This window comes from Aythya ferina (genome assembly GCF_964211825.1).
Source record: "Aythya ferina genome assembly, chromosome: 2".
NCBI lineage: Eukaryota > Metazoa > Chordata > Aves > Anseriformes > Anatidae > Aythya > Aythya ferina.
The window spans coordinates 47,176,104-47,202,293 of NC_140297.1; the positions used below are offsets into that span (position 1 = coordinate 47,176,104).

A 26,190-nucleotide genomic window follows, 5' to 3' on the forward strand; every position below is an offset into this window, starting at 1 on the left:
TCTCTTACAGCTGTAGTCAGAAGAGAAGCAGTGAAGGGTTAAGGCTTCGTGTCTAAGTCCTGAGAAAGGACTGTGAATTCACAGAGGTGGCATTCAAATGTTTCATTACCTTTGAAATTCTCCATTGGCGGCCACCCAACCCAAACACAGTATTATTGGGTAGTTTTTCTGTCCAGCTATACAAGAATTTGAGTGTGTTAAGAATTCCATTAAAACAAACAAAAACAGTTATACTAAAACAGCGGCTATAAGAATTTTCTACCGAGCTAATCAATTCCAATGAAAAGTGTTACAGTCCTGCATCTCCCACTTACTGAGTCAAGTTACCAAAATAATAGATGTAGGACAAGAGTCTCTAACCTATCATTCCTTCTACCAATACTGCACAGGGACCTACAGGTGCACGTTACACTGCGATTGCAGTGCAGAACTAATTCTTTTTTGGCTTTCCCTTTGCTGTCAAACAAGCGTCAGTCTCCACTCAAGAGACTCATCACAAACAGTTTTCAAGTTACAATCCGTAAGACAGAAATTGGATGGATATTTCTTACAACTTCAAGTCTTCTTTTCTAGAAAAGTTCATGCGTATTAGAAATATTAACATGACCTTCATAACCTTACAGAGTAACAGAAGTTATTTAGATGTTATACTTCTAAACTAGATGGCTTCATGGACAGCTTTGTTTTTAGCACACCAAAACACAATGAGCCTTGTGTTCATTTAAGTAATAATAAGAAAGCAAGTTATCAGAAAACAAATCTACAAAAGCACTGAACACAGCATTTAGTAGATTCCATTTCTTGTAAACCATGAATATTACTATTCAATCCCAAAATAATTCTGTCCTCCAAACTAGCAATACAATAGGGTTACAAAAGAATGCCAAAAACTTGCATGAGAGCTTTCCAGATGACGAGGGGGAACTGCTTTAGAGCAAGAGTTATAAAATACAGGAAAGGAGTTTCACCCTGATTACAGATTTATCTACAAAAATAGCCTCACCCACAAGTTCCTGAATCTTATATTTCATTTTGCCATACCTTTGGATTGTCAATGATTGGTGTCACGATAAGATCAGATTCAGTGTAAATGAGCTCTTTCAATGTTGACTCCATATCCTGCTGACTTGAGCACCTATTTTTATCCTAGAACAAGAACAAAGGTTTTTGAAATACTTTTGCACAAAAGAAGAAGATATGTTTATTGCCACAATATTTCATTTAAATGTTATACCACAGAGTTTGGCTATGTAAATTCTATAATTAAAATTGCTTTTTATTCATATAGTAGTAAATAAGGCCTCCCAACTAAAAATTATGATAAACACACATGTGTGAGAAACAGTCACAGGTCCAAAAAAAGCTTGCTTGCAAACTAAGCTTAAAAAAGTAGATGGGACAGTAGATAAGACACAATTACCTTCTACTATGCATGGGGAATAAAAAATAAATAAATAAATAAATAAATGAAGACAAAGTATCTTGATTAACTCCTACATCTGGAGTTCTGCTCTATATTTGGAGTTCTGAAACTATTTTCTTTTTTCTTTAAATTTGCACACTAAAGGAACTACTACTGTATTAATTACTTTTCCATTATAACTATAGAATAGGGAAGAAGTAGTTTGTCTTTGTTATATACTCCAGGCTATAATTCTAACTGTGATGATACCTCCATCTCTCAGTATTATTTTGCTACTCACCTTTGTCAAGCATGAATCTCTTTGATGAGAATTTTGGATTGGGGCAGTAGTAACATCACTTACTTCTACTGTAATGCTGGTTCTAGGAGTAGGACGAGAACTAAAAAGAGACAAAAATTGTAATTTATTTTGTTGTTATTAATTTTCTCCTGACTGCCAAATCTTTGTAAGCTGGTAGGAATTAAAAACTGTCTCATTTTCATATATGAGTGTGAAGCAGGCTTGTTTTTTAGTTATTTTAAAAATCCTGTCCACTAATTAGAAAACAAAGACAGACCAGAACACTGTAGTTACGCAATTTTAATCAAGCTGCTAGTGAAGTCTTTTCTGGTAGAATACATTTAAATTTTAAATGTTTAAAATCAACTTTAGAATTATTAAAATTAGCAGGTCAAGAAATACCGATTTAATTGACACCTTTAAATGAGTAGACATTTGCAGAATCTTAATTTGCAGAAAGTAATATACATATTCAGTCGCAAATCAGGTTTTTTATTAGAAAAAGCAACTAAACTAAAAGTGCAATCACAAGACAAAATTAAAGATATTCATTGAAATCAAAGATCAAATGACTAACATAGATCCCATTTTTAACCTTATTTTATCTTATCTTTATCTCATCTTATCTTTATCTATCTTATTTTTATCTTATGTATTTTCGACAGTAACTTAAATTTAATAGGCAAAAGGAAGTGGTGGCTAAATATCTGGTTGGTGGTGCCTAATGGATCTGGTTGGAAGTTTAAACAGTCTCACTTCTTAAATCAATAAAGCATGATTTCTACCTAGGAGGCAGAACAAATTATTCTAGGTTCCCATATCAATCATTTATCAAACATTTTTTCCAAAACTAATTTGCTTTTATATACGTTTGGAAGACAGAAAATTCTTTCCCATTTTTCCAGTTCTCAAGTTTGTTTCTCGGGTAAAACAAGACAAGAAATCAGTGAATCAAACTGCTTGAAATGAGTAAGACCTATTCCCGTTTCATATGTAGAAGAAGCTACCACTGTCAAAAGCTGATTAACCACCATGACAATTGAATAAATTCTGGTGCCAAGTGACAGGACAGGAACTTCCTTACACTTCAATGCTTTAAGCTTTAAGAAATTCAATCATTCAAGCAAAAAGTAGAAACAGAATTAAAAATTCTACATATTGCCTTTCTTCTTTTTATTAATAAAATAAGTGTACTCACCATAAATAAAATATATTGGTCTTAAAAGTACACTTTTGGATTATATGGTTTTATATCAAGTGTTTGTACTACCATTGCAGTCTGTCTTCTCAGCAAATTAAGGCAAATAACAAGTGACATTCTGAATTGCTAAAAGTATGTTTTTATCTCATTTTTACATTTTTCCATCACAGCTGAGTAATAATACTTTATTAAACCAACTGAAATAACTGGAAAAGTATCATGCATAAAAGCTCTTTCAGGTTACATAAGAATCTTGAAAGAGTGTTTTATTTTAAACAGAAATATTTCTGCCTGATGAGGACAAGAATAAAACCTTTTATTTATTTATTTATTTTTTTTTTTGGAGAGCCTGCTTGGCTTGTATATTAGTACCGCAGGTGAAAACATATCACTTAAATCAATCACAATTTTGTATTTAATACCTGTAGCACTACTTAGTAAATACCAACAGCTTGTGATGAAGAGCCATAGGCAGAATTTCTTAATGCATCTTGAGATGAACATTTATTCTTTCACATTTAAAGTAACCATATTAAAAACACATTCTCCTGTCTAAACAAAGAAAGAAGTTCTAAATGGAGTCTTCTGTTTAGGTAAACACATGAGAAAGAACCAATTTCATAAAGCCAAAATATTGTTTTAACCATACACCTTGTTTTAACTGGTATTCAAGTGCACCTTAATATTAAACTGTTGATAGAAAATTCAAAAGGATACAAGGTAACACTGAAAGAAAACATTACAAACAGAATAATAAAGTATCTGAATAGACAGGGGGACAAAAACAGACTTTCAAGGGCCTTCTAACTATTGCTTTGATTTTCATACCTGAGAAGAAATATGGATTCATTTAATTCACCATCAACTACATTTTTGGGGCGCAGCTCAGCTGGATTTTCTACTGAAAGAGAACATGAAGTCATACTTGAAGTTAGGAAGAAACAAAACACAGGAAATAAGCATGTTGGTAAGACTGACAAAATTCACGGGACACATAATGATTCAAAATAACATAACAAATATTACCTATTTTGAAGGAATTGCTTTGTAGCTTAATATCCACTGTAGAAGATGACAGATTTTTATAAGCTCCTTCTGGCTCCTTGGTATTCCAAGACACAGATGATACTGTGTGCTCATTGCTGTTTAATAGGAAATACTAATTATATAACTTAAAAAAAGAAATCAGATGGATCATATCTGTTTTTATTGGAATTATTAACATGCAATTTAACTGTCATTCTCATAGATCAGCATCCTATTGTAATATGTGTTATAAAAACTTTTTATACTAGTAAAGGCAAGAATGAAAAATAAGTTTCTGGCAAGTGACTTAGAGAATACTAAGAAATTACAAATTTATTTTTGAATTTAGTAAATAAATTTATACCCCAAAATAATAGAGCTGTAAAGAAGTATTGAAAGCTTTAGAGACCTTTCAATTTTCACAGAAAGAAGTTACAACTGCTGTATAATGAAGCAGGCTTAATAATGAAGTTTATAACCTAGATTAAGGTCAATAAAAACTACCTTTTTCAGCTTTTGCTTAAGGATTGACCTGGCAATTAATTGCACTTTTTGTTTGTTTATACCTGTCCTATTCACACGGAACTGGGTCATAAAACTTTCATCTTCACGAAGGGTTTCCAGAATATCTAATATTAATCTCTACCATATTGTGAAAAAAAATGGGCCTCATATTTGGAAAGGAAAAAGTAGACAAATTCTTTTCCATGTCAAGCCCATGTCCTAGGCTTGCCATATTTGCCAATTAGTGCATATCTCTGTATATTTCAGAAGCACTAGGAGACCATCAAGAGTAAGGTCAAAAGATTATTCTGTTCCTCTGAGAATTCCTCAAAGAGGAACACTGTGCCACCACAGTAGGTTGACCTAAGTCTCACTAATACGTTGAAGAAGTTCTGACTTTGTGGTATGAACTTGAAATCTGGATTTATTACCTGCCTGTTTGGAGAAAGTAGTAATGAAATGAAAAGACAAAGAGCATCATCCCAAATAAGAATACACATTAGTAACAAAAATGCTGCAGCACTGGTACCACAGATAGGTATTGAACAATGCAAGAGAGAATTTAAAAATAGATAAAACACAAAAGTATTCAGCATTCTAAAATAAAACTATTTTCACAGGAGTTCCCTGGATGGAACCTAAAGTATCATTCAAATATTTAGAACTACAGATCATTAAAACACACCCTAATTGGAAATTAAAAAATTAAAAGCAGCAAGATAATGGACATTTGAGGAAGCCTATTTAATGTATAAGCCTGTTTTCATAAAAGGGTTGGGTGTTTCTGCATATATAAGAGTATTATAGATTTAAAACGAAAACATTAGATTAATGCTTTACTCTATAAACTCTATAATGCTTTACTCTATAAACAAGAAATATGGGTTAGCTACATTTGCGAGGCTGAAATGAATCTACATGTATATGGATTGTTTTTATGATTAAGCTTAGAACATCACAAAACCTAACAAAAAACTTCAATAAAAGAGATAAAATTGACTCATAAGGTTCTAGAAAGGCTTTTGAAGAACAGTATTACAAGTCAAATTACCAAGCATCTTTGTTACATGAACAATGAAAATAAATAAAAATGTGAATACATTCTAGGGAGAAAGGACTATCGAAAGCAACAGGTACTATAATACACTAATAGGATAACGCAATTGCTAAGGCTCCCGGATTGTTCATTGGATGGAGTAACATTTCATTCATCAATTAGTTGTCAACGTGAAAATTCTAAGCAAAATTCAAAGATTGAAATACTCGCAGGAAAACAAAACAAAAATGTAAAAATATTGGTTCACTTGTATGCTACATCTGTTTGCACACTCAGTACCTTAAGCTTGGTCCCTGGCTGTCTGCAGAATCACCATCACAGTGGCCAAGACGGCCTTTCCAGAATGGGTGCTGCAACAGGTCTGTCCAATTCAACCTATTGAAAAGCAACAAACAAATGAAAAAACAATAGCAAAGTAGAGCTAAAAAGACAGACACCAGGCTAGGTTTAGTATCACTGGGTTCAATGAAGCAACTAATCCCTTTGAGTTGTATTTGGACAGCAAAAAAGTTTTCTTATATGAGAAACTTTTTGCCTCAATTGAAATGCCTCATTCACACAACACAGAGGGATGAGGTTAAGACTGAAAGAGACCGTTGGGCCAATCCCAACATTTAAATTATTTGAACTACCCTGCAAATGATAATCTTACATTATACAACAAGTAAGACTTAACACCTATAAATCAAAGCCTTATATAATAGATGAGCCCATTGCTCTTGAATAGCAAAGACATCTAGTTTAAAAAGCTACCCATCATCCCTGTTATCATTATGTATTTAGCACCACCTACAAAAACACAAAGCTATACTGAATCAGAATGGTCCGTATATCTTTGCAAGAAAAAGTGTAATTTTTTCTTTCATGAAGGTTAAAATTATTTTCGCATTGTTGCATACAGGACAGTATACATGTAGTACCATAGCAGTGTTTTTTTCCAGAAGTGAAAAGACAATGTAAACAACTCATCAATTAAGACACTTTACCTCTTTTGAGGATCCTTTTGAAGCAAGCCATCAAGTAAACTAATGAACTCTGCAGAAGGTTTCTGGGAAGCAGAACCTGCAAACACTTAAGGTAAGGATTGGGTAGCAAAACCAACTGTCAACTATGATAAGGTAGATCAAATCTTTATCTGAAAATAGTGTTAGAACAGCTTAATTTAATAGTAATTTCATCTGAAAAAATGTGAATGCATCAAAAGTTCTAAATATAAACTCTGCATTTCAAAGTATCCTCTGAAGCAGCAAAAAACAATACTTGGTTACCAAACTAATTTGATTTTTTATATGCTTAAAGAACCACTCTCCATTATCATACAGCTATTAGCAGAAAATAGAGTTGAAAGCTGCTTTAATTGCAATTTACACCAACCCTGACAATTTTAAAAGGACTGTTGTTGCATCCTATTACACAGAAGATGTTTCCAGAACTCTTAGTTAAATGAGAAAGACTGATTCTGAGAGCTCAAAACTCTGAAATGCAATTTATCCACTTTGACAACAAAGTTTCCCTTAGAATTGAAAGGAGTAACAGTTTTAACTCTACCGCACTGTTCTCATTGCTACTAACTGAAAACGGACACCAATATTCAAGTGTCGCCATGAATACCACCAATGCCCAGAATGACAGAGTTCAAAAATTCCATCCTGGACAGTACATTTATTTTTAATTCTTAACACTAAATGATACGCCTGTTTGTCAATAGAGAAATAAACATTCATCATTAATGGTAGAAGTTCTCATCAAATGAAAAGCAACTGTAACATTCACTTTGAACAGCTAAATGATTCCTGAAATTAACTTCAAAAGAAACAGTGCAAAGTAAAACCAACTTAAGTATTACTCTGATTTGACATATTTAACAAGAGCAAATTGTTACCCTCCGGTCTAGGTGGCAGTGGATCTTCATACAGAATCTTTTCAATTAACTCAGAGGAGTTGTCTGAGAAGAATGGTGGTCTTCCTACAAACAAACAGAAGGTTTATTTCCCTGATTAGGCAAACTTCAAAATGGCTTTCAGGAGCAATGATACACATTGAGCTCATTTCCCAAAGAAAACATCCAAAGCAATAAACACCTTCACTCTGAATTCTATTTACCAAGTTCACTTCTTAACTTAAACATAAAACCTTTCTAAATTCTTCTACCATGAACAGCAGAAGAGGCCAAGGACATGCACTAAAGATGGCTTGAGGGAGGCCACCATGACAGCTCTGTATAAATCAGAAGTAAGACAGCCAACAGAAAAAGTCTAAGCAGAAAATGTCGATCCAGCAGATCAGTGTGTTATCTAAGACTTCAGAACACTGCACTGTAATTGTTTGATGCTGAAGTTTTCCTTCCAGCTGCAGACAATGCTAAGTTTATCTGCAGGAAGCCTAATGACTAGTTTTATTCTAGTTACAGTTTTCTCCTTGGCCAGATTAATGCACCCACAGTTTAATATTAAAAGATAAAAGCATTACACTGCCAGAATGCAAGTACTGCTGCAATTTCAAGCAGTATTTGAGGAATACAAGTCGGTTAATATTGTTATATTTAGATCTCATTCAAAAGTAGAGCTTAATAGTATTACTTTAATTGATTGCTTGACAGAGTCCCATACTATTAAGTAAATTTAATATGTTCTTCAAGAAATCTTTCAAACCTGTCTTAATTCTTCCTTAACTTCCCTGGAAAGTAAACAAGAATTTATATTGGGACCACAAAATACGTTTTCATTACCACTGATACTAAAGAAATATACAAACTTACAACCTGAAAACATTTCATAAAGTAAACATCCCAAGGACCACAGATCACTGGATTTGGAAAAGTCTTCTCCCTTTATTGCTTCTGGAGCCATGTATACTGGGTTGCCTACAAAATACAGCATACAAATTCAATTCAGCATCTATTCTGCAGAAGGCTAAATTTTCTCTCCACACTTTAGTGTGTTAGGGTTTATCTCCACTTAGATGCAAGAAAATTGAGATACCACACATAATTTGAAAGTAACTTCCTCTTATACCTTTCTTAAATTATGTATGATTACAGAAACTATTTTGTTGTTTACTTCCCTCCCATTAACCAACTTGGTTTGTGCTATATTTTCTAATACAATCAATGCAAAGAGTGCTTTGATATACCTTGACAGTTTCCACAGCCAAGGAAATTGGGAATAATGTTAAACCAACATAATTCTCATGTGAATAACAGAACAGATTAGGTTATATCCGGTTTTACATTAAAAATATATATATATCCTAAGACATAAATTTCCATAATATTAGAAGACTGCTAGAAAAACAAGGTAGTCATTAAAATGGTCTAAACTAGTTATACCTATTTTCACACATTAAAACATTATAAAAACATCATGTCAGATTATGGCAGTTCATTCAGAAAACCCTAATTTGTTTTGTTTTGTTAGAAAAAAATATATATGCAGTTCCTATTTCTACAGTAGCTTCCAACTAAACACTAACTAGATTCTTCAAAATCTCTGTAAGAATTATGCAAACTCAGCAAAAATGTAAATTTCATAGTCCTTTAAAAAACTTATTTTGGATTCTTTTGCTATCAGATATTTTTATATTTTTTTTTTAAGTGACAATAGGTCATTAACCATACAATTGAAAAAGCTGCTCTGAAAGGCAACAGGAAAGAGATTAGATTTGTATTTCTTCCTGAATAAAGATCTGGTTTTGGTCTTAATATTTTCAGTATGTGCTTTCTGCAGGAGACAGCAAAGTATTGAGAAAGCTCTCTTTGTTCCCACAAAATATTGCCAAGAATTCCATTGTTCCATATAACAGTAACTGCTATGACACATCATTATCTTGGAAATAGAGGTCTGTGAGATGCTCCAAGACATGAACTATTGAAAGATTCTCAAGATTAAAAGCAAAAATCTGAAGTTCTCTTATTTGATGAAAACAAAACATAGTGTTTGCCATGTAGTCCATTTTCATGGATGTCTCTTAAATTAAAACAAAGGAACTCTCATACTTCAAAAAGAAACATTCTTTCCTAAAGGAATGCTCTTTCTTTGGTATCTTTAGTACCAAAACAGTCAAACCTCAAACCAGAAGTGAAATGGAACACTGGCATCAAAAAGGATAATTAAAGTCTTATGTCAATAAAAATCACAAAAGCCTATTTCTAAGCTATTTTAAATGGATACTTAACAGCAGTGTAGTCTCCAATTACAGTAGCTGCAGTTCTGTGTAGTACTTACTGAGCTGTGTATACTTTTAACATGAAGTTAATGGAAATTACTCCTAGACCCTATGGAGTCTGCAGCACTTTTTTTTTTTCTTAATGTATATGCTAAACACTAGAGATATAAATGTCATCAATTATTAAAGATAGTTTAAGTTCAATTTCCAATGTTTTTAGTGATTTTTATTATTTTTGTAATCCTACTACTTGTACTTAGTTGATGATACGTGAAATGCATCAAGGACCAATGGTATTTTACTGAGTTATTTCTTTTAATAATCATTACTTTTCATCAAATAGAACGTACAATTTAATCTTCCTTAGCAAACCCAAACACAATTAACATTTTCAATTAATTAGCTACCTTGAACCATTTTCAATCTCATCCATATACACATTAAAAAAAAAAAAAAGACAAATTTTGGTTCTGTTTTTTCTTTTTCTCCAATGAAAAATAAAGCAAGAACAGTTTATGAGCTAATGAAAACTTGTTCACGATACAGAAACAGTTTGTACATTAAGCCCTACTGCTGGGATGTGATGTCAGTTGCAAAAAAGCCTTTTAAAAATTGAAAGTTTACAGGCTGTATCATATTTATTTAACAATCACCTATGTGTAAAGTTCGATCCAAAAATAACCTGAAGTCTATTTAAAACGAGTAGGAAAGGTATGTAATTGTTAACCTATTTATGACAGAAGGATATTTTTCCAGTTCTTAGTTCAACTGTTCTTGTAAAGTTTAGAATTATGGCCATACACCTGCAAAACACAGCTTCTCTACTTATTCACTCACGAGTGTTGTTCCCTCTCTACGTTATAATCCCTCCAAACAATCTTTAAGAGCAGATTTTTTAGTTTTAAGCCTACTTAAGGAAATCCCCACATGTGGGATATGTAAACACTGCTTACAGAAAAGTTACAGATGATGCTTTCCATTGCAAAGACAACGGTATTTACAAACGTCCACCCAACAGAATTAATTATTCAGTTTTTCCAGGAATTTAGTAAGCCCCAACAGAATGATGATCAGTTACCTTCTTTCAAAGTCTCCTCTCAAAATTATTTATAACAAGGGCTTTTCCCCCGCTTTCATTCTGGCCCTGTGGTTTAAAGCAGTTTTGACTGGTAAAAGTATCATACCTCGAATTCTGTCTTTCACGCATCTTTGTGGAGTGCCTTCACTGACATCTCCTCCTGGTTCTTCAGAGGAAATTAAATCAAAAAGCTCTTCCAGATTTTCACCATCTGCTTTAGCCAAGCAAAAATTACTGAATTTCAAACTACCACGTCCTTCCAGCAGGATCTACAGGGATAAACAGAATCCAACAAACAAGTACCAGATATTAACAGTAGTGACTGCTGAAATTTCCAATATAAACTAAAAAAATAAAAAGCATAATCAAATCATTTAAGTAAAGAGATGAATGATCACTTTCATATTATTATAACCAGAAAATTTCCTAAGCTCACAACAGAACCATCAATGGTTCAACACACATTTTTGTTTATTTATTAAATCAAAACAATAATGATGTTACTACAGTGAAAAAAAGAGAGTAGAAGTAAGATATGTTGTAAAGTAAAAGAATAATAAAAAGTAACACTGTCTTCTCTGAGGAAAAAAAAAGTGAATCTTTCCAATTTGATCCAGCAGAAAATTTTAAAGATTTTGTCTAACAAACATGAGAATTTTCCCCATGCCGTCACTGCATAAATACATAATTAAAATAAAGGTAATTTCCATAATTAAAAATTTCAGAATCCCAAAAATGTTGTTTGAAGAAATTGCCCATTTAGTCAAACTGGAGGAAAAAGTCTTATTTTTGCACTTTATTCTGTGTTCAACAGAATACTTTACAGTTTTTACATTTTCTTTTATTCTTCAGAAAAAATACAGAGGCATTACCATTATGCTTTATTTACATATTCATATCTACTTACTGCACTTTGACCCACAAATGACAAACTGAGTAGAACTGCAAGTTTTACAGAAAATTCAGACACAAGGGCAACTTCACCACTTATAGATCAAGATCAAAAACAAAATTACTGTTAAAGCAAGAACTTTTGATCACAGCTACATTCACTTTACTATCTAAATTAAAACCATGAACTTTGACTGAACCGTACGTAAGTTCCACATGGACAGTCAACGACAGAAATTGCAAAGATTGGTGGTTTTATGCAAGTCAAAGATGATAATTTAAATGGCATCTGGAAACAATGGAGAAAGTTATTTACAAATTAAGTTAAATTTACTCCCTTGTTAGCATTTTCTGTGACTTCAAAATATCCTGCAGCATGATAGAGCAGGTATAATGTGAGGTTAGGGCCCTAGGATAGAGAACTAAAATCCTTGATTAATTCAGACCAGTACATCAAGCCCAAAAGAATCTATAGTTCTATCAAATTTAGAGTACAGAAATAAATCAATTAGATCATAAACGATTCAAGCTCATTTCTTGTTGTCTTTACATTTATTACAAAGCTCAACTGGCCTCCAACATTAGATAAGCTTCTCACAAACAGTACAATAGGAATAATGATTAACACTCTGATAATGATTAACACACAAGGTAATATACAACGTCCACTATAAATAATGCTCCTTGTTACCTTTCCAGGTGTCAGTTCACAGAAGATAATTCCAAGATTATGAATGTGGTGTAAACCAGTAATCAAGTCTACACCAAATTCTCTCACTACGTCTTCAGGTAGATGTTCATCTTGAGCAATAAGAGATTCTAGAGAACCACCTGAAATATGTTTACACATGGTCAGCACAGGAATTATTTGTGCATATATAGAAAATGTCAGGCAAAGACATTATACATACTTCTTCAAAAGAGGTCAAGCTAAAATGATAACCAATATTTGTTAAAAATACCTTGAGATTATAAAATAATTACAAAATGTACAAAAAAATTTATTTCCAAGATTGTGACAAAAAGCTTAAGTTTGACTACAATAAAATTGAATGCAAGACTTTAACAACACTTTCATATTGTTTAATTTTGCAAAGGAAACACAAGGCAAAAAAGAAATCCCATGAAGTAGTGCATCATGTCCCAGTGTGATAGCAGACACAGGTTTGTTCAGACTCCTTAACTCATCCAGCAGGGATCGGGGTAAGAGAATAAATAATACCAAGAGCACGCTATCAACATCTATGAACAAGCACTAAAACTAATGACGTGGAATTCCTCACTAAGTTCTCGGACAAAAGAAATAGTAAAGTTCTGAGGTCCAGAGGTCAACATCATTCAACAGATGTACTTTGTTTGTTCTTCACACATGGTATTTTTATATTGTCCTCTTCTTGATTCTTGTGTGACTCAGTTCTTCATTTTTATCCTTTCCTCCTTTTGGTTTTAAAAAAGAATAAAAAATACTCAGGAATGAATTTTCACATCTCAGGCTTCTTGTACAAATCCCAGGCCCAGCCCAGCAAGTCCGCTCACCTCTCTGGACTTCTCATCCCAACAAAATTTTCTTCTGTGTCATGACAAAATCTCCACTCTCCTTCACTAACTTTTGACCACCCTTCCTCCAATTCTGATCTGATTACACCTACAAAGCATGTCAAATATCCTTCATATCTTCTACTACCCATGTCCACCTCCATGCTTCACATTTGCTTTCTATGCTTTTTTCCCACTATTGTTAATCTTTCTCTGTCCCTGCAAAATCTCGTCCCCCATCACCTGCTTCTCCACATCCCAGTGATTCTCAGGTATGTCAGACACATCCCATTTGAGCCATGGCTGACCTAACTCTTCACAAGACTTGGACTTGTCCTAATTACCTAGCTTCTACCAGTTCATTGTTCAAACAGTCTTTCTTCTTCCTGTCCCAGTCTACCATCCTAAATTCCACATTCCCAAGACCCCATTTCTCTTCCGTATTTGTTCCTTTACACCTAATCTGTTTCCCCAAGACCCTGCATTGCATTTTGTGAATTGTCTATGGGTTTTCTGGATTATCTATCACGTGTTAGCCAAACCATGCAGATTAAAAAAAAAAAAAAAGACAAAAAAAAGTCCTCAAATGAAAACAGGGTTTAGGAGAGCTTTCCATAGAGAAGGATAATAGATCTTCTATTCCAAATCACATAACAGATTTTTCTGAGCTTTTTTTCCACTTCCCTCTTCTTAGTAATTTCTTTCAGAGAATAGTATGACTGTAAGGTCTTTTAACAACAGTATTCTTCAAGTTGTACAATGCTGCTGAATCTTAAAATCATCCAAAATCTTTTTTACACTGTTTAGTATATCAGTCACCTTTACAGCCCACCCCATACTATGTAACTAAAAATAGTAAAGAATTTTCCATCATTCTTAGTTACCACTTTTTACAATGTATTTTAGAGGGCTATGTAGAGAATAGTCCCATAATATGACCAAATAGACTAGGAGAAAAAAATAGCAAAGCCAGCAGCACAAAAGTATGCTGCATCTGGTAACAGAAATTCACTTGTCATCTTGAGATGAGCGAGAGATCATCCACATGTCAAAAGCAGTTTTCAGGGCTCTATACAGAATCAATAAGAAATTCCTATCTTATTCGATTTACAAGTATGCTAGCTCCAAGACATCCTCCCTGCAGCAAACTGCTGACAAAGAATATAGGGATTCCAAGCAGAATTTGAGACGAGTCAGATGGAAGCTTTATTAACTATGCCTATAGTGAGAGAACATTCAGGCAGCTTTTACTTCTCTGCTCTTCCGTTCTCTGCCAAGTGACAATGATGGAGAGATGGCTCCTGATGTTCCACTTCTATACGTCCCACCAGTATTAGCTTAGAAGTGGGGGTTGGATATAATCATAGACTGTTAGCTTTTAATCAAAGGAACGTTGTTTTAGTTAGATAAACTTCTTAGCCAGGCATCTCAAATCTTAAATATTAATAACTTCACCACCACACTGCGATACTGCAAGGTAAAACACATAATAATTGCTCTAACTGTTCTTAATGAATGTCTGGCTGTCTAATAACTCACATACAGTAAGACTAGGCAATTAGGCCAAAGCTTCCAAATCAGCCAACTAACTTCACTTCTGAAAATCGAAAGTACGATCTGATTATTCGTCAGGACTTTTAGCTTCTCCAGTAATTTCTGGAAATAGAATTCTGGACAGAAAAAAAGGCAGTGTGCAATATTGACTCTTACTATGAAACAAATCCCACATATCAAAATCTTAACATGTATCTCTTGCACAACTGGAGCTCTTTTCTTTCCACGTAGAGGAAAGCATACTATCTAAAGTTTAAAAAATGCTTTAAAACCTTTCTGTTTTAACAGATTGACAAGAAACTATCAAAACTCAGTGAATCACTTAATGCAGTTTTGGGTTCTCAACACACACGAATTAATATCTTAACAGAAGAGTCAAAACACTTCTGTTGAACAGGAAAAAAAAACAAAACAGCAACAACAACAAAACTTATACAGAACTGCCCCTTGATTAAAAAAAAGAAGCATTTATACAATGTCAAGTCACTTGTAAAGTACAACTTATTCACTCCTTGCCCTATTTATTATGGTATGCTATAAAATGAGAACACCAAAGTTGACAGTCTTTAGAAATCTTTTCTCAAGTAAAATTGTATATAACTACCTTCCCTCTACTCACAATTTCATTTCCCCTGAGTAGACCCACCCGTTAAGGTAGTACAAACTAAGATTATGTCACATAAATTAACATTTAACATGACACACTGTGAAGTAGAAGAGAAATATGACTTCAGTGAAATTCTAAAAAACGTTTCCAGAAGCAATTTTTTTAAAGCATACATACATATATATATATCATACAAAATACATGATTGTTAATTTTTTTCAAAAACCTAAGTAAGCATTTGTTGTAGGAAAAACTGTTAAAGTAAATCTCTTACAAATACCTGTACAATATGTTTTTAATTTCTGAGTTTACCTTACCTGTGCACAATTCCACTACAAGCCAGAGATGGTTGCTTGTTTCATACCATTCATGAAATGTCACTATATTCTTGTGTCTGATGTCATGAGTCAGACGAACCTAGAACAAAGTTCCTAACATTTTTAATGGGAAAAAAACAGCTGTATATATGGACTGTAGGGGGGGTTGAGACAATATAGCTTTTCTCTAGGTCAACTGCTCATTCTTTTACCTATTCCAGCAGACAGAGAATTTAAAAATTAATTTCTAACTCTAAGATTTTAATTTTACTTGTAAGTTGAGGACAGATAACTTTCCCCATAGACCTTGCCCTACTTAACCTCTTTCAAAAATATGGGAAAGTTCCCCAACCACTGAAATACAGACACTGTAGATTTCCAAGCACTATTTAACTTCTCTGCATCATTAAAACTGTAACAGACTCCAAATCAGAATTTGGGATTAACCTTGGATTTCTGCTTTCTTTTTCAGTGAGAACACAACTGTGAGGAAAATATGGTTGGATGTAGTAAGAGGAAATAAAATGAATGTATGAAAACAGCTTTTTTTTTTTCCCCCAAAAGGTTCTCTGATGTATCATAGAAATGGTAAGCCTCTAAGCATGACTTCATGCATGCGATTTACACAATAAAACCTGATGAGAGAAATAAACAATTTAAAGTAAGTCTCAAAGTATAGGACTTTGAAATCTTAAGAAGCTGATATAAATGACAACAAACTCCATGTAAACAAGCAATTGGTGTTTTTCTTTACTATCACCTGTGCTACAAAAATTTTTTAGGCTATATTGTTTCCCAGATTTAGCAGGAAAAACATTACTTACCCAGTTTGTTATTTCAGCTCTTTTGCATTTATCAGTGCAAAGAATGGCAACAAAATTAATTGTCCCCTTTCTTCTTCCTTTATAAACAACTGTCTTGTTTCCTCTTCCTATCTCTTCATACAGAATGAAGTTCTCCATGCTTAAGGATGCTTCACTGGCAAGGGATTAGAAATATGATATTACTTTCATAAACAGATAAACATTTAAAGGAAGAAGGTGGAAGGGGGATGTGTTCAAATTTATTAATAAGTGAGGTACTGCATTTACATGCACAATTCTTAAAAAGAGGGATTGTATACATCCAGAAAGATCAAACATAACTATCTCACAGAAGGCCTGCTCTCACGAAATCTGATCAGAATTTTTGAACGGGTGACAGTATTTTCCACTTCCAAAGCTCTTTACACATTCCACCAATTACAGATGGGCCAATAACTAGGAATTACAAATATTTTACCAGTAAATAAAATTCTAAATTTGATATCATGATTTTTAAGCTCTACACAAAACGGCTGGCCAAATGAGAATATCCTAAAGAGAAAGCCTTAACAAATACGATTACCATTTCTGCCCAGGGGCACACCAGGTGCATGGTCCCATGCAGCTTTCCACCATGTAATTTAACCCTTCTAAATAATTTAATCAACATAACTGAAAAAAAAACACACAGGAATCAGTACTGTCGCCAATACTACGCTGCCTGTAATGTTACCAGTTATAGGAGTCAGTGTTAAGTTTTTTGTTTGCATTGAATAGTTTTCTATCCATGAAAAAGCTGTGTAAATTTGCTGACCAACATTGCATTGTGGGAGTCTACAAATTCTACAAAAAAAGTTATACTTTTGTCTCACTAGTTTTGTGTGCTTTGTATACTGAAACAAATTAAACAAATTCCAGAGACAGGATATATTGCTAGCTAGTATAGTACTCAATGACCACCCTGTGGTAAGTTCTTCCAGCTCGCGGCCAACTCAGCTCTTTCAACTACCAGCTGAATTACTTCTAAGCCATTTGGAGTTGCTTGCTCTCATCTCAACATGAATTCTTCCTCCTCGTTTATAAAATGGTTGTTTTTTCCCTCAGCCAGGCCAGTTCTCAGTGTAGTTACCTTAAAACCACAGGAAAGCTGAATCTCACAGCAGGCAGCACTGCAACAAGTTTAGATGTGGAGCTTAGAGATATGTTTTAGTGAGGATTGTTAGCGTTAGGTCAGAGGTTGGACTTGATGATCTTGAGGTCTCTTCCAACCTAGAAATTCTGTGATTCTGTGATTCTGTGAAGAACCATCAACAAGGAAGGAGAGGAAGGCTGCTGAAGCAGTACTGTTGTCAAATGCGTAATTACAAACCAGAGACTCAATTTTGCTTCAGCTCTCTCACAAGGAGCTTTCAGATCTCCTTGACTGAGATACTGAAGACCAAAACGAGACCAGAGAATTCTCAAGTCTTCAGACAGAACTTTAGGTGATTAAAAATAAAATAAAATAAAATCATTGGCCAACACTAGACAACAAAGTGTCCATCACTGAAATCTCCGTGAAACCACTCAGAAGCACCCAAAACAGCAGGGTACAGCTGCCAAGGGAACCACATTTGGTCTCGCCAGCAGGATGCAGGAGCAGGACACCGAGAAAACCCAGCTCCAGAAGCATTTTCCTTCTTCTCTTGCCCAGCGAACAGCCAAAGCACACACAACGGAGCAGCAACTGTGCGCCTGAGGCCTCCCGCAGCCCAAGCCCTGCTGAGGAAGGCCACCTTATAATCACAGAATTGTTAAGTTTGGAAGAGACCTCCAAGATCATCTGGTCCAACCATCCCCCTACTACCAATGTCACCCACTAAACCATGTCCCTAAGCACCACATCCAGCCTTTCCTTGAACAGCCCCAGGGACAGTGACTCCACCACCCCCCTGAGCAACCCATTCCAATGCCTGACTGCTCTTTCTGAGAAGAAATGTCTCCTCATTTCCAGCCTAAACCTCCCCTGGTGCAACTTGAGGCCATTCCCTCTGGTCCTATCAGTAGTTATCTACGAGAAGAGGCCAACCCCCAGCTCCACACACCTTCCTTTCAGGTACTTCTAGAGAACAATAAGGTCTTCCCTGAGCTTCCTCTTCCCCAGACTAAACACCCCCAGTTCCCTCAGCCGCTCCTCACAGGACTTGTGCTCCAGGCCTTTCACCAGCTTCGTAGCCATTTTCTGGACATGCTCCAGGGCCTCGATGTCCTTCTTGTAGTGAGGGGCCCAAAGCTGAACACAGTACTTGAGGCGCAGCCTCACCAGAGCAGAGTACAGGAGGACGATCACCTCCCTGACCCTGCTGGCTACACTATTTCTGATACAAGCCAGGATGCTTGGTGTCATCTGCAAACTACTGAGGGTGCACTCAATTCCCTCATCCAAATCATCAGTAAAGATTAATATTAAAGAGGATGGGCCCCAACACCGACCCCTGGGGAACACCGGCGGTGACCGGTCGCCAGCTGCATTTCACTCCATTCACCGCCACTCTCTGTGCCCGGCCGTCCAGCCACTTTTTAACCCAGCAAAGCGTCTACCTGTCCGTGCAGGAGATGATGCAATGGGGGGACCGTACCAAAGGCCCTGCTGAAGTCCTATCAGCCGTTGGTTCTCTCGCCCCTCACCCGCCAGCCATCAGGCGGCGGGCGAGCAGCACCCACCCGCCCCGGGGGGCCGCAGGGCCCCGCTCTGCCGCCATCGCCCGCCGCTCAGCCCCGCCCGCCGGCCCGGAGCCTCCCATGCCCCGCTCTGGGGTGGCAGAGGGGTGCATGCATACAGGGAGCTCCCCGCCACACGCCGCACAGAGGGAGAGACACCGCCACAACACGCAAAGAGACTCCTACAGCTGGTTTATTTTTTATTTTTTTTATTATAGCGAGGAAAAGCCGCAAAGCGCCAGGAAGGCCTGCCCGCTCCCCCCGCCGCAGCGCTCAGGTCGTCGCCGCCGCGCCCCCGTATCCAGGAGACGGGGACGGACGCCGGAGCCGCCATTGGAGCGGGGCCGGGGCTGCCGCGGGTCCCCGGATGTAGCCGGAGCGCCGCCTGGTTGCTAGGCAGACTCTGGTTGCTCGGCAACCGGCAGGCCCCGGCCTAACGGCCCCTGAAACAAATTTTTTCCATTTTTTGTCTGTAAAGTGGAGGTTTCACGTCATTCTTCATCCTTAGGTCCTTCCCCTCCCCTTCCATTCTCCCCCTAAAAAGTAAATACCAAGACCTTTTCTTTAACATTTAGCTTTTAACAGCCTTTAGTGTATCTCCCCAAGGCAAGCTGTGAATAATTATCAGTTGTCCCACTTCACCCTCCTAACAGTTTTGAACCCACCGGTACATTTCAATCTCGTATACTAAAAGAAATAGTATCACAGAATCACTGAATCACAGTATCCTCAACAGGATAAGTTAAATAATAGATATGAATAATAGAAATGTCAGTGCTGAAAGCAGGAGTGATTTGGGACATTTTATTGACTGGGCTCATAAGAACTGAAAAATATCACATGTGTGTGCAACAAAATTGCTCATTTCTTAATAATTCTTAATAATTTGAGATTCTGTCCCATTTTGCAGCGTTATGTTTTCAGCAATTAGAGTTGATCTGTAATTGTCAAAGAAGCTACAGTTTTGGAACTGCACAAGCATAATAAATCGTCCATTTCTTTTTTAATGTAAATGAGTAGTTGACAGATATAAATAAACAGAACACATAAATAGATGTCAGCCGGTTTCTTTAAGTCGGCGCAAGAAAAGCACGCTTTGAAGAGGGATTTATTTAGATTTAGAAGGGTGTATATTTTGTCTTTGGCTCTGCTGAGGGTGACCGATATAAAGCAGAGGGAACTCAAGTGCAGAACCAGTTCCAACAGCAGCGTGGTGGCAGAGCTTAGAAAAGCCGCTTAATTGAATTGTCCCTGCCCAACAGGACAAAACTGAGCCATAATAACTGTCAAATTACTGCCTTTGCTTTAACATTTCTAGCTTTTTTGTCCTGTGTACAGCTTTCTGTTAAGTTAATCCGGGTTAAGGATTGTATTTATGCAAGAGGGGAATTTGTGGGGAATGAGTTGTTATGAATTTTAAGTCTTTTGAGACCTTTACATAAGAGCACCCATAGCAATACAGAGCAGAAAGAGAAACACAAACAAAATGCCTTAATAACAAGGCAGAGATTCATAGCCTTTCAAATTAAATGGTCTTCATAATGAAGAATGTTCAGTGCAATTAAAAGCACACCCAGGGGACGTATTGACTCATATCCCCCCCCTCCCCCCCCCCCCTTTTTTTTTTTTTTTTTTTTTTTTTTCCAGTTCCTCTTAATTGGGATCTATGATATTTTGTGTGTTGTTGACACACACACTTCATTATACATTTGTATCTTTCTCACCATCAAGAAGCGTAATTTCAATATATCCCACACTGGGTTTTCTTCCCTTTAGTATAACAGTCCCTTTGGTATAAACTCTCTTCAAAAATGGTACTTGCTTTCTGTACAAGAACTATCTTAAATAATTTAATGTAGATACAAATACAAATCAGAGCTGTAATTCTGTGAGTTTTATCATTAGCCCCTTTCTTACGATTTTGATCTGTGACTCCTTCCACTGTGAGTTACTGAACATGACTTCAAGCCTTTTACTCAGCTGCAGTAAACTTTACTGTGGGAATATTTACAACGTTCAGGAATAGGTTGCTAAATATTCTCTTTGCTGTTTGCAACATTTTAATACTCTTTGTGATCTCTACAGCAAACTCAGCTTTGCTCTTTGCCTGGCTATCATAAGGGACAGTCAGATGTAATCAAATTCTTGTTCTCAAATAAATATATGACCTAATTTAAAGTAAACTGAGATCTCGTGATTAAACCACGTAGTTCAGGAATGCTTAAACACTTCACTGTTCTATCCTCAATGGGTGCTACGGAAGCTTCTCACATTTTGCCTGGTTCCAGAAAGTCTGACTAGCCTCCTGTAATTTTAAGGTATGTTTCCATGTTTTACTTTTCTTTGATAAGATTTGTTCTTCAGTTTGCTCTAACGCCTGTTGAAGGTGTCATATACTTCTGTTTTATTTTGCCACATGTACTAGATTTTCTCCCAGCTATCAAGATTACTTATGCTCTAACCCATCTTGTCAGTACATGGTGTTTCTTGCTTTCTTTAGGTACATCTATTCCAGACTGACCCCCATTCTCATGAGAGTTTCTATTCTCAGTGTTTCGGGAATGATGATTCAGTTGCCTGTATATAATATTATGTTCCATTTGCCTTGACAGCTCCATCATTCCTGGGAAGTACATGGGGCCACTTTTCTGGTCTTAGACCATTTTGGCAGAATGATGGATAAGAACATGAGCACATCTTTATCTTGTGCTTTTTATTCTCAGATTCTTTTCCAACACTTTCTTGAAACTAGCACATGCTGTCACTGTTTGAGTAAAACTCTGTGTGCTTTCCTTAGTTCTGCAGTCCTGTGGTAATATTAAGTTTCTTGTTTTATGATTTAATCACCTTGTTTTTCTGGGACAAGGCTGCTGTGGATAAGAAGTCAGCTCTATTCACAGATCCCTGCAGTTGTTCAATAAATTCAAAAGTTACAGTTTCAGTATCATAAGCCACTGATGTTTAGGAGTAGCAATGATTTTTAAGATTCTTTAGTAGCTTCTGGGATTTTTCTCTTTGGAAATTTTGTTTCCTCCATCAGAGAGTTTTAACTTTTCACAGTGGAAGGATTATTGCTAAACAGTCCTTGCCAATGTGTTTGTTTCCCTGGTGAGGCAAAAACTAGCAATGGTCTCTATTATAATAACAGTGCCCCAAATCTCACCTTGCTGGATCAACCTGTAAGGTCAGCAGTAGTGCATGTACAGCATGCTTGTGTTCACTCTTTCTCCACTATGGTCTCAGTGCTTTGCATACGTCTAAGGTTTGCAAGAGATGTGGTTTGATAATCTGCAAATTCTAATACTCTCTGAATTAATACCTTTAAAAGTAGGCATAGTACAAAGGACTTTACTTTCCCAAAATCATTGGGTTTCCCTGGAAGGTCAACAACTGCTCTGTATACGGTACAGAAGTCAAAAGCAACTTCATCCTATTTTTGTTTGCGCTGAGTTTCATCTGCTAATGAGAAGGGGTTCATTGTTATGGAGTACCGCAGTTTCTACCAGGCATTCCTTACATTGCATTCCTGAATATCATCGGTGGTGGTGACGATTTGTGAGGCTGGCTGCAGAGATGGTGTTCTGTTGCTGCAAGGTTCTGTACTAACCTCATTCCCAACACTTAAACCTACCTGCTGTTTCCAAAACATGGTACAATGGCTGCCCTTGCTCATCCAGGAAAACTGAATAGGGCTGGTCAAAATCTTGCTTGTTCCATGACTACCGTGCTGTTTATCTAGTTTGTAGATTACGTAAAATCATAGATGATGCTTTCTTTTTTCTGTGCATTTCAATGTTCAAATTATTCCTTATTCTTATGCAATATTTAGTGTGTACAACAGATGTTGTACTGGTTGAATTACTTTCATCTGTTGTAGGTTTAACATGTTAGGAGTACATCCCATTTTCTTCAAATGCATACAGCAGCTTGGACTAACGCAGGAGTCAAATGCTTTGTTACTGAATAAACAGATTCACTGTTTCAGCAGAAAGCAGGGACTTTTATATTGCATATTCTGAAGATCCAGGCTGTATGCTCAGGATATCCTTTGCATCCTGATTAGAATTCACAATGCCTTGAAGGTATTATCATCATTCCACAGAGTAATTTTCATTTGGTTTTGCCTGATTGCGCTTTTTTTAACCTTTTCTTGCAAAGTGCGAGCCTGGCACATTTATCATTATCCCAGTATCTTGCATTTAATTTCCTCTTTGTTTGTGTACTTGTCTTCACTTCTAATGCTAATCAGAGCATTACAAACTATTAATTCCAACTTGCATTTCATTAATGTCAAATATGTGCAAAACCCCATCTTCTGAGTCGCTGTGTTTTCTGTGCTGTTTATTTTCAGACTGTAAGCTGTAGAATAGTGCTTTTCTGACATAATTATTATATGTGATGTTATATGCAGGACGTTTTAAATGAATTTTCTCATTAAGATCTTTCTACCTTCATTTTATCTGTCTCCTCTGCTTTAGCTTCTGTGTAAGTTTTCAGATTTGTATTTAGTCACTCACCTTGTATTCTTCTTCAGACTATGTGTCTGCTCTTCTTAGGTCACAGCTTCACTAACACTTCAGAAGTTAGTGAACACTTCACTAACACTAACCAATGCCATAAGCTGGCATTGCTCCTGCAAAATACAGGAGCAGGAAAGAAATTTCAAGTATGGAAGCCACTAAACAAAGAGAAAGAACTGCTGACATATGCTAGCTGAAGGAAGCTTAAAGCTCTGAACAAGAAAAACTTTTCTGCAGATTTGATTCTTCCAGCAATGGATATGTTGCATATCTTATTATAAAAACAAACAAACAAACAAAACCGCACAATTTATATTAAAGGTTTTGATATGTTTAATTTTTTTATGTTGGATAGAGAACTTGCAAGATTCTATGTTTTGATAGATATTCAGGTAAAAGGAATAGTGATAGCTTTACAGAAAACACAATTTAAACAAGAAAAGCTGTTGTACAGGCAGAATTATACAGACGTTTCCTTTTATATCTTTCCAGAAGACTTGGAGCTTTTCTTAGTTCATGCTGATGTAAAAGAAGTGTGAGAAATGGGGCCAGTAACACCAGGTGTCAGCAGGAAGAACAAAAAGAGGAAGCACAGCAAATCCTTTCTTCTTAGATCCATGACACAGCTGTAAAGCAATACATTTGTAGGATTTTTTTTTTTCAGTTCATTTATTCATGCCTGTTGGAATTGGCTTCTTCTCTGAGATTAAAACCATACACTGTACAAACATAGCTGCAATTGGGATCTTCAGCTGGCATACCAGAGATTTCTGAAACTGGTTTCAAATGCTTTTAAAGCAATATGCTATTCTCTGATTGTTTTACAGGGGCCATAAAAGAAGTTTTAGAGACAGCAAACGAGAAACATGCAAATAAAATATCAGCATGCACACTGAAACGTACATTGAAGACTTCAGTTTTAGCAGGGCAGAAATAAAAGTCCTCCCTAGACATGTGATCAAGAATCAAAATTGAGACTGAATGTGATGAATATCGTGTGGTGATAAGAAGAGAGAGGAAATGGAGAGGACAAAGAAACAGAAAGAGCAAAGAAATCTGGGAAACATTTTCTTACAGAGTAAGCAAATACAGTGACAATTGCTAGCTTCAGAATTACTAGGTAGATGAAGCAAAATTGTGGTAAGAATGCAAAGCAGTATGCTTATATGCATTACGGTGAAGCAAAACAAAAAAATTATAAGGAGTGTTTGGTGCAGCAACCACCAAACAAGAGTTTCTGTATCCTGTGGCCAGCACAGGCGTGCATGATGCCCGCAAGAGGCTGGCAATCCGTTAGCCCAAGTTCTCTCCCCTGACATGCTCGCTCCCAGGTAGCTGCTGGGATTCTTCTGTGAGCTCTTGTACGTGGCATCTGCTCTCCTGTCTATGCAGGCAGCCTCACTTATGTTAGGCAAATCTCATCACATCAAAATATGTATTAACATATTGTTGGACACAATGCAGTTATAGACACATTACAGACACAGTAAGATATGGTGTAGACAAAAACTACTGATGTTACATCAGGTCACCTGGTCATAGTCCACAGAATAGCTTCCTAATGGAAAAAAAGGCATATATTTGCTACATATGTGAAGTTCAGGTTTCCTTCAATCACTTCTGGTAGTAAAACTGGCTAAACAGCTGTCATTAATATGCTGTGTACACACAGACTAATTTTTTTCAAATCTGTTGTATTCAACTAAATTCAAGTACAGCACACAAAAGTATTTGGCCTATTTGTGATTCCTGGACTAATTTCAGTTCCTTACAAGTAGGTTGTACATTAAATCTGCATGCTTGAAAATACTGAATTTATTCATAAACAAAAATGGAAAATTGTATATTTTGCTTTTGTTTAAAAACATCCAGTCTAAAAAAAAAAAAAAAAAACAAAACAAAAAACATACAAAAATAACAATTGTGTAAACATCATCTAAAATATTTTCGTTTAAAAGCATTGCTTCAAGCAGCTATAAGGAAGAATTATAATGGAAATGTTAATGAAGTTTTAACTCAATTTAAATTAAATAAAAGCTTCTTCTTGGCCTTTATTTATGTATACACAGTGCATGTCATTGCCACTTGTCCCACCGTGAAGGATTTCTGCTCCGTCTGACAAGACCCTTTTCAGTCTCAGCAGTACATCTCAAGTCCTTGTTCCTTTCAGGTCAATTGGTTCTCTGCAAGAAGTCTCCAATCACGCAGACTTGTTTCTCTCTGCTCTTGGTGTGGACCTTCACTTTTCTACTTCTTGGTTTTCCTTCTGACCATCCTTTGTTTTTTTTTGTTTTGTTTTTCAGTATTGGGTTTTGTTCCTGGGCTCAGATTCCATGATGCCTCTGTTGTGTGTCTTCTTCTGGTTTTGTGGAACTGAAAGCTCTTTTTTTTTTTTTTTATCCCTAACAGCCTATCTTCACTTTTCTTCTGCTTCTCATTAACATTCTGCAAAGCATGGAGCAAGCTCTGTTCCTCAAAACTACTTCCCTTTCACTATACAGACCCTTCCTCCTCACTACTCTCTTGGGC

The 26,190-nt window shown here is 36.1% G+C and overlaps 2 protein-coding genes across 14 annotated transcripts in view; one reads left to right on the forward strand and one right to left on the reverse strand.

Annotated features, from left to right (window-relative positions):
* ULK4 (unc-51 like kinase 4) overlaps window positions 1–19,182 on the reverse strand; it is a 233,796-nt gene extending 214,614 nt beyond the window's left edge. For 9 of the 13 annotated variants that reach the window (XM_084509474.1, XM_084509486.1, XM_084509485.1 and 6 more), the window contains exons 1-14: window positions 19,060–19,182; window positions 17,025–17,113; window positions 16,463–16,616; window positions 15,639–15,738; window positions 12,316–12,455; window positions 10,840–11,002; window positions 8,253–8,354; window positions 7,374–7,457; window positions 6,478–6,553; window positions 5,771–5,866; window positions 3,931–4,046; window positions 3,733–3,805; window positions 1,704–1,803; window positions 1,042–1,146 (exon numbers count right to left, since the gene is read on the reverse strand). In XM_084509474.1, coding sequence (XP_084365600.1) covers window positions 1,042–1,146; window positions 1,704–1,803; window positions 3,733–3,805; window positions 3,931–4,046; window positions 5,771–5,866; window positions 6,478–6,553; window positions 7,374–7,457; window positions 8,253–8,354; window positions 10,840–11,002; window positions 12,316–12,455; window positions 15,639–15,738; window positions 16,463–16,616; window positions 17,025–17,077 — 1,362 coding nt within the window. In that variant the 5' untranslated portion in view covers window positions 17,078–17,113; window positions 19,060–19,182. Of the gene's footprint in view, window positions 1–1,041; window positions 1,147–1,703; window positions 1,804–3,732; window positions 3,806–3,930; window positions 4,047–5,770; window positions 5,867–6,477; window positions 6,554–7,373; window positions 7,458–8,252; window positions 8,355–10,839; window positions 11,003–12,315; window positions 12,456–15,638; window positions 15,739–16,462; window positions 16,617–17,024; window positions 17,114–19,021 lie in introns of all 13 variants that reach the window. The other 4 variants (XM_084509479.1, XM_084509482.1, XM_084509481.1 and 1 more) reach the window with 4 other exon arrangements.
* Window positions 19,183–21,355: 2,173 nt separating this feature from the next.
* The window catches only part of TRAK1 (trafficking kinesin protein 1), a 137,374-nt gene continuing 132,539 nt past the window's right edge, over window positions 21,356–26,190 (forward strand). The window contains exon 1 of the mRNA XM_084510752.1: window positions 21,356–21,459. The gene's annotated coding sequence lies outside the window, so the exon portion shown is untranslated. The remainder of the gene's footprint in view (window positions 21,460–26,190) is intronic.